At 51.5% G+C, this 14,574-nt stretch overlaps 1 protein-coding gene and 1 long non-coding RNA gene across 2 annotated transcripts in view; one reads left to right on the forward strand and one right to left on the reverse strand.

The window, feature by feature from the left end:
* LOC118380362 (ras-associated and pleckstrin homology domains-containing protein 1-like) overlaps nucleotides 1–14,574 on the forward strand; it is a 218,551-nt gene that overhangs the window by 28,875 nt on the left and 175,102 nt on the right. Inside the window, 2 exon segments of the mRNA XM_052511230.1 lie at nucleotides 11,359–11,484; nucleotides 14,345–14,459. Of these exon segments, the coding sequence (XP_052367190.1) occupies nucleotides 11,359–11,484; nucleotides 14,345–14,459 (241 nt within the window).
* On the reverse strand, nucleotides 13,666–14,216 carry LOC127925933 (uncharacterized). The gene is made up of 3 exons (XR_008122941.1): nucleotides 14,111–14,216; nucleotides 13,898–14,077; nucleotides 13,666–13,837 (listed from the first exon to the last, which is right to left on the reverse strand). It is a non-coding gene; the product is annotated as an uncharacterized LOC127925933 (long non-coding RNA).

Genomic DNA, 14,574 nt, shown 5'->3' on the forward strand with positions numbered 1-14,574 from the left:
CACTGCCACGTCAGGCTAGGGAGAGCATCGCCACGTCCTGCTAGGGAGAACACCGCCACCACGTCCTGCTAGGGAGAGCACCGCCACCACGTCAGGCTTGGGAGAGCACCGCCACCACGTCAGGCTTGGGAGAGCACCGCCACCACGTCAGGCTTGGGAGAGCACCGCCACGTCCTGCTAGGGAGAGCACCGCCACGTCCTGCTAGGGAGAGCACCGCCACGTCCTGCTAGGGAGAGCATCGCCACGTCCTGCTAGGGAGAACACCGCCACCACGTCAGGCTTGGGAGAGCACCGCCACCACGTCAGGCTTGGGAGAGCACCGCCACGTCAGGCTTGGGAGAGCACCGCCACGTCCTGCTAGGGAGAGCACCGCCACGTCCTGCTAGGGAGAGCACCGCCACCACGTCAGGCTAGGGAGAGCACCGCCACCACGTCAGGCTAGGGAGAGCACCGCCACCACGTCAGGCTAGGGAGAGCACCGCCACGTCCTGCTAGGGAGAGCACCGCCACGTCCTGCTAGGGAGAGCACCGCCACGTCAGGCTGGGGAGAGCACCGCCACGTCCTGCTAGGGAGAGCACCGCCACGTCAGGCTAGGGAGAGCACCGCCACCACGCCAGGCTAGGAGAGCACCGCCACGTCCTGGTAGGGAGAGCACCGCCACCACGTCAGGCTAGGGAGAACACCGCCACGTCCTGCTAGGGAGAGCACCGCCACCACGTCCTGCGAGGGAGAGCACCGCCACGTCCTGCGAGGGAGAGCACCGCCAGGTCCTGCTAGGGAGAGCACCGCCAGGTCCTGCTAGGGAGAGCACCGCCAGGTCCTGCTAGGGAGAGCACCGCCAGGTCCTGCTAGGGAGAGCACCGCCAGGTCCTGCTAGGGAGAGCACCGCCACGTCCTGCTAGGGAGAGCACCGCCACGTCCTGCTAGGGTGAGCACCGCCACGTCCTGCTAGGGAGAGCACCGCCACGTCCTGCTAGGGAGAGCACCGCCACGTCCTGCTAGGGAGAGCACCGCCACGTCCTGCTAGGGAGAGCACCGCCACGTCCTGCTAGGGAGAGCACCGCCACGTCCTGCTAGGGAGAGCACCGCCACGTCCTGCTAGGGAGAGCACCGCCACGTCCTGCTAGGGAGAGCACCGCCACGTCCTGCTAGGGAGAGCACCGCCACGTCAGGCTAGGGAGAGCATCGCCACGTCCTGCTAGGGAGAACACCGCCACCACGTCAGGCTTGGGAGAGCACCGCCACCACGTCAGGCTTGGGAGAGCACCGCCACGTCCTGCTAGGAGAGCACCGCCACGTCCTGCTAGGGAGAGCACCGCCACCTCAGGCTGGGGAGAGCACCGCCACGTCCTGCTAGGGAGAGCACCGCCACGTCAGGCTAGGGAGAGCACAGCCACGTCCTGCTAGGAGAGCACCGCCACCACGCCAGGCTAGGGAGAGCACCGCCACGTCCTGCTAGGGAGAGCACCGCCACCACGTCAGGCTAGGGAGAGCACCGCCACGTCCTGCTAGGGAGAGCACCGCCACGTCCTGCTAGGGAGAGCACCGCCACCACGTCAAGCTAGGAGAGCACCGCCACGTCCTGCGAGGGAGAGCACCGCCAGGTCCTGCGAGGGAGAGCACCGCCAGGTCCTGCTAGGGAGAGCACCGCCAGGTCCTGCTAGGGAGAGCACCGCCACGTCCTGCTAGGGAGAGCACCGCCACGTCCTGCTAGGGAGAGCACCGCCACGTCCTGCTAGGGAGAGCACCGCCACGTCCTGCTAGGGAGAGCACCGCCACGTCCTGCTAGGGAGAGCACCGCCACGTCCTGCTAGGGAGAGCACCGCCACGTCCGGCTAGGGAGAGCACCGCCACGTCCGGCTAGGGAGAGCACCGCCACCACGTCAGGCTAGGGAGAGCACCGCCACGTCCTGCTAGGGAGAGCACCGCCACCACGTCAGGCTAGGGAGAGCACCGCCACGTCCTGCTAGGGAGAGCACCGCCACGTCCTGCTAGGGAGAGCACCGCCACCACGTCAGGCTAGGGAGAGCACCGCCACCACGTCAGGCTAGGGAGAGCACCGCCACCACGTCAGGCTAGGGAGAGCACCGCCACCACGTCAGGCTAGGGAGAGCACCGCCACGTCCTGCTAGGGAGAGCACCGCCACGTCCTGCTAGGGAGAGCACCGCCACGTCCTGCTAGGAGAGCACCGCCACCACGTCAGGCTAGGGAGAGCACCGCCACGTCCTGCTAGGGAGAGCACCGCCACCACGTCAGGCTAGGGAGAGCACCGCCACGTCCTGCTAGGGAGAGCACCGCCACCACGTCCTGCTAGGGAGAGCACCGCCACCACGTCAGGCTAGGGAGAGCACCGCCACGTCCTGCAAGGGAGAGCACCGCCAGGTCCTGCTAGGGAGAGCACCGCCAGGTCCTGCTAGGGAGAGCACTGCCAGGTCCTGCTAGGGAGAGCACCGCCACGTCCTGCTAGGGAGAGCACCGCCACGTCCTGCTAGGGAGAGCACCGCCACGTCCTGCTAGGGAGAGCACCGCCACGTCCTGCTAGGGAGAGCACCGCCACGTCCGGCTAGGGAGAGCACCGCCACGTCCTGCTAGGGAGAGCACCGCCACCACGTCCTGCTAGGGAGAGCACCGCCACCACGTCCTGCTAGGGAGAGCACCGCCACCACGTCCTGCTAGGGAGAGCACCGCCACCACGTCAGGCTAGGGAGAGCACCGCCACCACGTCAGGCTAGGGAGAGCACCGCCACCACGTCAGGCTAGGGAGAGCACCGCCACCACGTCAGGCTAGGAGAGCACCGCCACCACGTCATTTTTCCCTAATGTTTTTAAAATCGTAAGAAGATACGTTATTTAAGTCCGTATTCAGACCCTTTACTACGAGACTCCGGTGCATCCTGTTTTTATAAGGTCCCACAGTTGACAGTGCATGTCAGAGCAAAAACCAAGCCATGAGGTCGAAGGAATTGTCCGTAGAGCTCCGAGACGGGATTGTGTCGAGGCACAGATCTAGGGAAAGTTACCAAAAGGGCCTTGGTCATGGTCACTCTGACACAGCTCCAGAGTTCCTCTGTGGAGATGGTTGTCCTTCTGGAAGGTTCTCCCATCTCTGCAGCACTCCACCAATCAGGCCTTTATGGTAGAGTGGCCAGACGGAAGCCACTCCTCAGTAAAAGGCACATGACAGCCCGCAGAGTTTGCCAAGAGGCACCTAAATGACTCAGACCATGAGAAACAAGATTCGCTGGTCTGATGAAACCAAGATTGAACTCCTTGGCCTGAATGCCAAACGTCAAGTCTCGAGGCTACCTCAGGCAGAGGTTGAGAGGATTGATTTATGGCCTGGTGTCTTTGAGACAGTTCAGGAGACAGAAAACCCTCTAGTCTAGTGTGTCCTGCTGCAGTGTGGAGGAGCCTCTACTGGTCGGTCTCTAAAAGCACCTTATTCCCTATATAGTGCACTCCCTATGGGTCCTGGCCAAAAGTAGTGCACTACATAGGGAATAGGGGGGAATAGGGTGCCATAGGGCTCTGTTAAAAAGTAGTGCACTATATAGGGAATAGGGTGCCACAGGGCTCTGTTAAAAAGTAGTGCACTACATAGGGAATAGGGTGCCACTTGGGATGCACTCACTGACTCCAGTGCATGATAAAGCTAGTGTATACTGTACACTGCTCACTACATTCCCTGCTTTATTACACAGTTTCCAGTCCGTCGGCTACTCTGCTAGGACGTCTGGAGAGTCATATCTCTCTCTCCGTTATCGGAACCACGTCTGACTCATTGGTTAAAGTGTATTACGGCCTGTCAATATTAAACTCCTTTCTCTGAGCCTTTACGTCTCACAGCTAGACTGACTCAGCTTCGGGGCTGTTTACGTCTCACAGCTAGACTGCCTCAGCTTTGGGGCTGTTTACGTCTCACAGCTAGACTGCCTCAGCCGGGGCTGTTTACGTCTCACAGCTAGACTGCCTCAGCTTCGGGCTGTTTACGTCTCACAGCTAGACTGCCTCAGCTTCGGGGCTGTTTACGTCTCACAGCTAGACTGACTCAGCTTCGGGGCTGTTTACGTCTCACAGCTAGACTGCCTCAGCTTCGGGGCTGTTTACGTCTCACAGCTAGACTGCCTCAGCTTCGGGGCTGTTTACGTCTCACAGCTAGACTGCCTCAGCTTCGGGGCTGTTTACGTCTCACAGCTAGACTGCCTCAGCTTCGGGGCTGTTTACGTCTCACAGCTAGACTGCCTCAGCTTCGGGGCTGTTTACGTCTCACAGCTAGACTGCCTCAGCTTCGGGGCTGTTTACGTCTCACAGCTAGACTGCCTCAGCTTCGGGGCTGTTTACGTCTCACAGCTAGACTGCCTCAGCTTCGGGGCTGTTTACGTCTCACAGCTAGACTGCCTCAGCTTCGGGGGCTGTTTACGTCTCACAGCTAGACTGCCTCAGCTTCGGGGCTGTTTACGTCTCACAGCCAGACTGCCTCAGCTTCGGGGCTGTTTACGTCTCACAGCTAGACTGCCTCAGCTTCGGGGCTGTTTACGTCTCACAGCTAGACTGCCTCAGCTTCGGGGCTGTTTACGTCTCACAGCTAGACTGCCTCAGCTTCGGGGCTGTTTACGTCTCACAGCTAGACTGCCTCAGCTTCGGGGCTGTTTACGTCTCACAGCTAGACTGCCTCAGCTTTGGGGCTGTTTACGTCTCACAGCTAGACTGCCTCAGCTTCGGGGCTGTTTACGTCTCACAGCTAGACTGCCTCAGCTTTCGGGCTGTTTACGTCTCACAGCTAGACTGCCTCAGCTTCGGGCTGTTTACGTCTCACAGCTAGACTGCCTCAGCTTCGGGGCTGTTTACGTCTCACAGCTAGACTGCCTCAGCTTCGGGGCTGTTTACGTCTCACAGCTAGACTGCCTCAGCTTCGGGGCTGTTTACGTCTCACAGCTAGACTGCCTCAGCTTCGGGGCTGTTTACGTCTCACAGCTAGACTGCCTCAGCTTCGGGGCTGTTTACGTCTCACAGCTAGACTGCCTCGGCTTCGGGCTGTTTACGTCTCACAGCTAGACTGCCTCAGCTTTGGGGCTGTTTACGTCTCACAGCTAGACTGCCTCGGTGTCGGTATTGTTTACGTCTCACATCTAAACTTCCTCGGTGTCGGTTCTGTTTGTTTGTGCCTCTCAGATGTATATGATACACAGAGCCTTCAGAAAGTATTCAGACCCCTTGACTTTTCCCACGTTGTTATGCTACAGACACACTTTGTGTCACTGGTTCACACAATGCACAATAATATAATAACAATAATGTCAAACTGGAAATATGTTTGTAGACACCTTCATTAAAAATGCAAAGCAGACATGTCTTGACTCAAAGTTTTCAACCCCTTTGGCTATGGGCTAAATAGGTTCAGGAGGAGAAATGTGCTGAAGTTGCATGGACTCTCTGTGCAATAATAGTGTTTAACATGATGTTTGAATGACTACCTCATCTCTCTACTCCACACATACAATTACCTGTAAGGTCCCTCAGTCAAGCAGTGAATTTCAAACACAAATTAAACCACAAAGACCAGGGAGGTTTTCCAATGCCTCACAAAGAAGGGCACCGATTGGTAGATGGGTAAAAATAAAAGCATTGGATATCCCTTTGAGCATGAGGAAGTTATTAATTAGACTTTGGATGGTGTATCAATACACCCAGTCACAGAAATACAGGCGTCAATACTAACTCAGTTGCCGGAGAGGAAGGAAACCATTTAGGGATTTCACAATGAGGCCAATGGTGACTTTAAAACAGTTACAGAGTTGAATGGCTGTGATGGGAGACAACTGAGGATGGATCAACAACATTGTAGTTACTCCATAATACTAACCTAAATGACACAGTGAAAAGGAAGCCAGTACAGGAAAATCTATTCTAAAACCTGCATCCTGTTTGTAGTAAGGCACTAAAGTAAAACTGGACAAAAATAATTGATCTTTGTCCTGATACAAAGTGTTGGATTTTCCCCAAATGTATTGTGTGTAGATGGGTGAGGGTGAAAACAGTTTTCATCCATTTTTAATTCCGGATGTAACTAAATGTAGAAGAAGTCAAGGAGTTTGAATACTTTCTGAGGGCCTGTATTTGTAGGGGTTCAAGCAGCGAATCTGGTGAAACCCAGTTGTATTTCTTGGTGTTTATTATTATCATTAGGGGTTCAGCAGCGAAGCCTCAAGGACCTGGAAGGTCCGACATTTTATAATTTAGGTAAAAACACCAAAAAACGGTACTCCTCTGGCACCGAGTGACTGGCGTGTGAAACTTGATATGTGGTATCTATGGACCTAGGTGTCTCAATGCAATATTCTCCAGATTAGTATGTCAATGAAGTGGACATGGCCTGTCACTAAATGCATGAAAATCAGAAAAGGCTACACACAGGTAGATCAGGAGAGGAGAAACCACACAGGTAGATCAGGAGAGGAGAAACCACACAGGTAGATCAGGAGAGGAGAAACCACACAGGTAGATCAGGAGAGGAGAAACCACACAGGTAGATCAGGAGAGGAGAAACCACACAGGTAGATCAGGAGAGGAGAAACCACACAGGTAGATCAGGAGAGGTGAAACCACACAGGTAGATCAGGAGAGGTGAAACCACGCAGGTAGATCAGGAGAGGAGAAACCACGCAGGTAGATCAGGAGAGGAGAAACCACGCAGGTAGATCAGGAGAGGAGAAACCACGCAGGTAGATCAGGAGAGGAGAAACCACGCAGGTAGATCAGGAGAGGAGAAACCACGCAGGTAGATCAGGAGAGGAGAAACCACGCAGGTAGATCAGGAGAGGAGAAACCACGCAGGTAGATCAGGAGAGGAGAAACCACGCAGGTAGATCAGGAGAGGAGAAACCACGCAGGTAGATCAGGAGAGGTGAAACCACACAGGTAGATCAGGAGAGGAGAAACCACACAGGTAGATCAGGAGAGGAGAAACCACACAGGTAGATCAGGAGAGGAGAAACCACACAGGTAGATCAGGAGAGGAGAAACCACACAGGTAGATCAGGAGAGGAGAAACCACACAGGTAGATCAGGAGAGGAGAAACCACACAGGTAGATCAGGAGAGGAGAAACCACACAGGTAGATCAGGAGAGGAGAAACCACACAGGTAGATCAGGAGAGGAGAAACCACACAGGTAGATCAGGAGAGGTGAAACGCCACAGGTAGATCAGGAGAGGAGAAACGCCACAGGTAGATCAGGAGAGGAGAAACGCCACAGGTAGATCAGGAGAGGAGAAACGCCACAGGTAGATCAGGAGAGGAGAAACCACACAGGTAGATCAGGAGAGGTGAAACCACACAGGTAGATCAGGAGAGGAGAAACCACACAGGTAGATCAGGAGAGGTGAAACCACGCAGGTAGATCAGGAGAGGAGAAACCACGCAGGTAGATCAGGAGAGGTGAAACCACACAGGTAGATCAGGAGAGGTGAAACCACACAGGTAGATCAGGAGAGGTGAAACTACACAGGTAGATCAGGAGAGGTGAAACTACACAGGTAGATCAGGAGAGGAGAAACTACACAGGTAGATCAGGAGAGGAGAAACCACGCAGGTAGATCAGGAGAGGTGAAACCACATAGGTAGATCAGGAGAGGAGAAACCACACAGGTTACAGGTTCTCTTGTACGTCAGCTGGTTTACAACAGCATGAGAACAGGATGTATAGGCCTCATGTTCTCTTGTCCTTTTCCCACTTTTGAAGAAGATGCCTGCACTACATTTAATGAACACCATCAGACCTGAGAGCTTCTAAGTATTAACCCCACCCTGTCCCTAATGCCTCTGATGCTCTACTATGGCGACAGTTAACCCCAGTGCCGTGACCCTGACCTAGGGCTCAGCAGCCAGGATCATGGAGGGTCACTGAGGGAATGTATCATGTCCGCCCATTCTGTCATCCCCGTCTGCGTTTCAATGTGTCGTACTCCTTCTAGGGTCATCAGGGTCACAGGAATGACTACACTCAGCTGGGAGATGCTCCTCGTTCCTCACAGAGAGGGGAGACTGTAAGCAGTAATAAGGGGAGATGCTCCTCATTCCTCACAGAGAGGGGGAGATGCTCCTCATTCCTCACAGAGAGGGGGAGATGCTCCTCATTCCTCTCAGAGAGGGGAGACTGTAAGCAGTAATAAGGGGAGATGCTCCTCATTCCTCACAGAGAGGGGAGACTGTAAGCAGTAATAAGGGGAGATGCTCCTCGTTCCTCACAGAGAGGGGGAGACTGTAAGCAGTAATAAGGGGAGATGCTCCTCGTTCCTCACAGAGAGGGGAGACTGTAAGCAGTAATAAGGGGAGATGCTCCTCATTCCTCACAGAGAGGGGGAGATGCTCCTCATTCCTCACAGAGAGGGGGAGATGCTCCTCATTCCTCTCAGAGAGGGGAGACTGTAAGCAGTAATAAGGGGAGATGCTCCTCATTCCTCTCAGAGAGGGGAGACTGTAAGCAGTAATAAGGGGAGATGCTCCTCATTCCTCTCAGAGAGGGGGAGACTGTAAGCAGTAATAAGGGGAGATGCTCCTCATTCCTCTCAGAGAGGGGAGACTGTAAGCAGTAATAAGGGGAGATGCTCCTCATTCCTCACAGAGAGGGGAGACTGTAAGCAGTAATAAGGGGAGATGTTCCTCATTCCTCAGAGAGGGGAGACTGTAAGCAGTAATAAGGGGAGATGCTCCTCATTCCTCACAGAGAGGGGAGACTGTAAGCAGTAATAAGGGGAGATGCTCCTCATTCCTCAGAGAGGGGAGACTGTAAGCAGTAATAAGGGGAGATGCTCCTCATTCCTCTCAGAGAGGGGAGACTGTAAGCAGTAATAAGGGGAGATGCTCCTCATTCCTCACAGAGAGGGGGAGACTGTAAGCAGTAATAAGGGGAGATGCTCCTCATTCCTCACAGAGAGGGGGAGATGCTCCTCATTCCTCACAGAGAGGGGAGACTGTAAGCAGTAATAAGGGGAGATGCTCCTCATTCCTCTCAGAGAGGGGGAGACTGTAAGCAGTAATAAGGGGAGATGCTCCTCATTCCTCAGAGAGGGGAGACTGTAAGCAGTAATAAGGGGAGATGCTCCTCATTCCTCACAGAGAGGGGGAGACTGTAAGCAGTAATAAGGGAGATGCTCCTCATTCCTCTCAGAGAGGGGAGATGCTCCTCATTCCTCAGAGAGGGGAGACTGTAAGCAGTAATAAGGGGAGATGCTCCTCATTCCTCTCAGAGAGGGAGACTGTAAGCAGTAATAAGGGGAGATGTTCCTCATTCCTCAGAGAGGGGAGACTGTAAGCAGTAATAAGGGGAGATGCTCCTCATTCCTCACAGAGAGGGGAGACTGTAAGCAGTAATAAGGGGAGATGCTCCTCATTCCTCACAGAGAGGGGGAGACTGTAAGCAGTAATAAGGGGAGATGCTCCTCATTCCTCTCAGAGAGGGGGAGACTGTAAGCAGTAATAAGGGGAGATGCTCCTCATTCCTCACAGAGAGGGAGACTGTAAGCAGTAATAAGGGGAGATGCTCCTCATTCCTCACAGAGAGGGGGAGACTGTAAGCAGTAATAAGGGGAGATGCTCCTCATTCCTCACAGAGAGGGGAGACTGTAAGCAGTAATAAGGGGAGATGCTCCTCATTCCTCACAGAGAGGGGGAGACTGTAAGCAGTAATAAGGGGAGATGCTCCTCATTCCTCTCAGAGAGGGGGAGACTGTAAGCAGTAATAAGGGGAGATGCTCCTCATTCCTCACAGAGAGGGGGAGACTGTAAGCAGTAATAAGGGGAGATGTTCCTCATTCCTCTCAGAGAGGGGGAGACTGTAAGCAGTAATAAGGGGAGATGCTCCTCATTCCTCTCAGAGAGGGGAGACTGTAAGCAGTAATAAGGGGAGATGCTCCTCATTCCTCTCAGAGAGGGGAGACTGTAAGCAGTAATAAGGGGAGATGCTCCTCATTCCTCACAGAGAGGGGAGACTGTAATCAGTAATAAGGGGAGATGCTCCTCATTCCTCACAGAGAGGGGAGACTAAGCAGTAATAAGGGGAGATGCTCCTCATTCTTCAGTGCCGGTAAGGTTGGTAAACTAATGAAGCAAGCAATAACTAAATGTACTGAATACGACTCACGTTCCTTTCAGTATGTTTCCCAGATGTTGTCAGGGATTTTGTCAGGAGGATACAGACAGCTCAAGACGAACGCTTAGATATGCAGAAATATCATTTTTTTTATTGTATTTTTTTTTTTTTACATATAATTAAGCATAATGATTATGGCTCTAGATTGCATGAAAAAGCTTCCAGGTGTTTGAAAAATGCAATATTCTCCCACTTCCAGGCGGGGAGACTATCCACTATCCAGTCAGGTGGACTTGGGATGCCCCATATGCTGTGATGACCAGGGGTTTGTCAGTCAGGTGGACTTGGGATGCCCCATATGCTGTGATGACCAGGGGTTTGTCAGTCAGGTGGACTTGGGATGCCCCATATGCTGTGATGACCAGGGGTTTGTCAGTCAGGTGGACTTGGGATGCCCCATATGCTGTGATGACCAGGGGTTTGTCAGTCAGGTGGACTTGGGATGACCCATATGCTGTGATGACCAGGGGTTTGTCAGTCAGGTGGACTTGGGATGACCCATATGCTGTGATGACCAGGGGTTTGTCAGTCAGGTGGACTTGGGATGCCCCATATGCTGTGATGACCAGGGGTTTGTCAGTTAGGTGGACTTGGGATGCCCCATATGCTGTGATGACCAGGGGTTTGTCAGTTAGGTGGACTTGGGATGCCCCATATGCTGTGATGACCAGGGGTTTGTCAGTCAGGTGGACTTGGGATGACCCATATGCTGTGATGACCAGGGGTTTGTCAGTTAGGTGGACTTGGGATGCCCCATATGCTGTGATGACCAGGGGTTTATCAGTCAGGTGGATTTGGGATGCCCCATATGCTGTGATGACCAGGGGTTCATCAGTCAGGTGGACTTGGGATGACCCATATGCTGTGATGACCAGGGGTTTGTCAGTCAGGTGGACTTGGGATGACCCATATGCTGTGATGACCAGGGGTTTGTCAGTCAGGTGGACTTGGGATGACCCATATGCTGTGATGACCAGGGGTTTGTCAGTCAGGTGGACTTGGGATGACCCATATGCTGTGATGACCAGGGGTTTGTCAGTTAGGTGGACTTGGGATGACCCATATGCTGTGATGACCAGGGGTTGGTCAGTCAGGTGGACTTGCTCCAGGGATGTTACCATGGAGATGCTGGGTTCCCATTGGAGATGAATGAGAGTGACTGACAAGCTCGTCAACCGGTAGTGAACTTTACCCTTTGTGTTTCAGATGGAGCAGCTGTCAGATGAAGACCTGGACCACACAGATGGAGGAGAGGAGGACAGTGATAAAGAAGATCAGGATCTAGACAAGATGTTTGGAGCCTGGCTGGGAGAGCTGGATAAACTCACACAGGTAACTAACCCTAACAGGTAACTAACCCTAACTCACACAGGTAACTAACCCTAACAGGTAACTAATCCTAACTGACACAGGTAACTAACCCTCACAGGTAACTAACCCTCACAGGTAACTAACCCTAACAGGTAACTAACCCTAACTCACACAGGTAACTAACCCCCACTCACACAGGTAACTAACCCTAACTCACACAGGTAACTAACCCCAACTCACACAGGTAACTAACCCCAACTCACACAGGTAACTAACCCCAACTCACACTGGTAACTAACCCCAACTCACACAGATGACTAACCCTAACTGGTAACTAACCCCAACTCACGCAGATAACTAACCCTAACTGGTAACTAACCCCAACTCACACAGATAACTAACCCTAACTGGTAACTAACCCTAACTCACACAGGTAACTAACCCTAACAGATAACTAACCCTAACTCACACAGATCACTAACCCTAACAGGTAACTAACCCTAACTCACACAGATAACTAACCCTAACAGGTAACTAACCCTAACCCTAACCCACACAGGTAACTAACCCTAACATGTAACTAACCCCAACTCACACAGGTAAATAACCCTCACAGGTAACTAACCCTAACAGATAACTAACCCGAACTCACACAGATAACTAACCCTAACAGGTAACTAACCCTAACCCTAACCCACACAGGTAACTAACCCTAACATGTAACTAACCCCAACTCACACAGGTAACTAACCCTCACAGGTAACTAACCCTAACAGATAACTAACCCTAACTCACACAGATAACTAACCCTAACAGGTAACTAACCCTAACCCTAACTCACACAGGTAACTAACCCTAACATGTAACTAACCCCAACTCACACAGGTAACTAACACTCACAGGTAACTAACCCTAACAGGTAACTAACCCTAACTCACACAGGTAACTAACCCCAACTCACACAGATAACTAACCCCAACTCACACAGGTAACTAACCCCAACTCACACTGGTAACTAACCCCAACTCACACAGGTAACTAACCCCAACTCACACAGGTAACTAACCCCAACTCACACAGGTAACTAACCCCAACTCACACAGGTAACTAACCCCAACTCACACAGGTAACTAACCCCAACTCACACAGGTAACTAACCCCAACTCACACAGGTAACTAACCCCAACTCACACAGGTAACTAACCCCAACTCACACAGATAACTAACCCTAACTGGTAACTAACCCTAACTCACACAGATAACTAACCCTAACTGGTAACTAACCCTAACTCACACAGATAACTAACCCTAACTCACACAGGTAACTAACCCTAACAGGTAACTAACCCCAACTCACACAGGTAACTAACCCTCACAGGTAACTAACCCTAACAGATAACTAACCCCAACTCACACAGGTAACTAACCCCAACTCACACAGATAACTAACCCTAACTCACAAAGATAACTAACCCTAACTCACACAGATAACTAACCCTCACAGGTAACTAACCCTAACAGATAACTAACCCTAACTCCCACAGATACCTAACCCTAACAGATAACTATCCCTAACCCCACAGATAACTAACCCTAACCCCTCAGATAACTAACCCTAACCCCCACAGATAACTAACCCTAACCCCCACAGATAACTAACCCTAACCCCCACAGATAACTAACCCTAACCCCCACAGATAACTAACCCTAACCCCACAGATAACTAACCCTAACCCCACAGATAACTAACCCTAACCCCACAGATAACTAACCCTAACCCCACAGATAACTAACCCTAACCCCCACAGATAACTAACCCTAACCCCCACAGATAACTATCCCTAACCCTCACAGGTAACTAACTCTAACAGGTAACTAACCCTAACAGATAACTAACCCTAATCCCCACAGATAACTAACCCTAACCCCCACAGATAACTAACCCTAACCCCCACAGATAACTAACCCTAACCCCCACAGATAACTAACCCTAACCCCCACAGATAACTAACCCTAACCCCCACAGATAACTAACCCTAACCCCACAGATAACTAACCCTAACCCCCACAGATAACTAACCCTAACCCCCACAGATAACTAACCCTAACCCCCACAGATAACTAACCCTAACCCCCACAGATAACTAACCCTAACCCCCACAGATAACTAACCCTATCAGGTAACTAACTAATACATTATGTGGACATTTAGTGATGTTATATGGATTGTTTTGTTACCATGTATTTTCAGCATTATAACGACCTTCTTAGTGGGTAGTATTTTCAGCATTATAACGACCTTCTTAGTGGGTAGTATTTTCAGCATTATAACGACCTTCTTAGTGGGTAGTATTTTCAGCATTATAACGACCTTCTTAGTGGGTAGCATTATAACGACCTTCTTAGTGGGTAGTATTTTCAGCATTATAACGACCTTAGTGGGTAGTATTTTCAGCATTATAACGACCTTCTTAGTGGGTAGTATTTTCAGCATTATAACGACCTTCTTAGTGGGTAGTATTTTCAGCATTATAACGACCTTCTTAGTGGGTAGTATTTTCAGCATTATAACGACCTTCTTAGTGGGTAGTATTTTCAGCATTATAACGACCTTCTTAGTGGGTAGTATTTTCAGCATTATAACGACCTTAGTGGGTAGTATTTTCAGCATTATAACGACCTTCTTAGTGGGTAGTATTTTCAGCATTATAACGACCTTCTTAGTGGGTAGTATTTTCAGCATTATAACGACCTTCTTAGTGGGTAGTATTTCCAGCATTATAACAACCTTCTTAGTGGGTAGTATTTTCAGCATTATAACGACCTTCTTAGTGGGTAGTATTTTCATATGCTTGTGGTGTATACTGTGTCCTCTGTACAGAGTCTGGATGACGGGAGACCAGAGACTGCCCAGAAGGCCCCTCAGAAAGCCCCTCTCAGACAGGAGACCAACATGGCTAACTTCTGCAACCGCTTCTCCCTGTACAACATCAACGGTATAAATAAAATTTACATAATATAGCTGCAATCAGCCATGGCGTGGTTCAAGCTATGGCCCCACAGCGCCACAATCAGGACAAATTGCCTTAGGGCAGGGCAGGGCTGGGACAC

This window comes from Oncorhynchus keta, unplaced genomic scaffold (genome assembly GCF_023373465.1).
Source record: "Oncorhynchus keta strain PuntledgeMale-10-30-2019 unplaced genomic scaffold, Oket_V2 Un_contig_650_pilon_pilon, whole genome shotgun sequence".
Taxonomy (NCBI): Eukaryota; Metazoa; Chordata; class Actinopteri; order Salmoniformes; family Salmonidae; genus Oncorhynchus; species Oncorhynchus keta.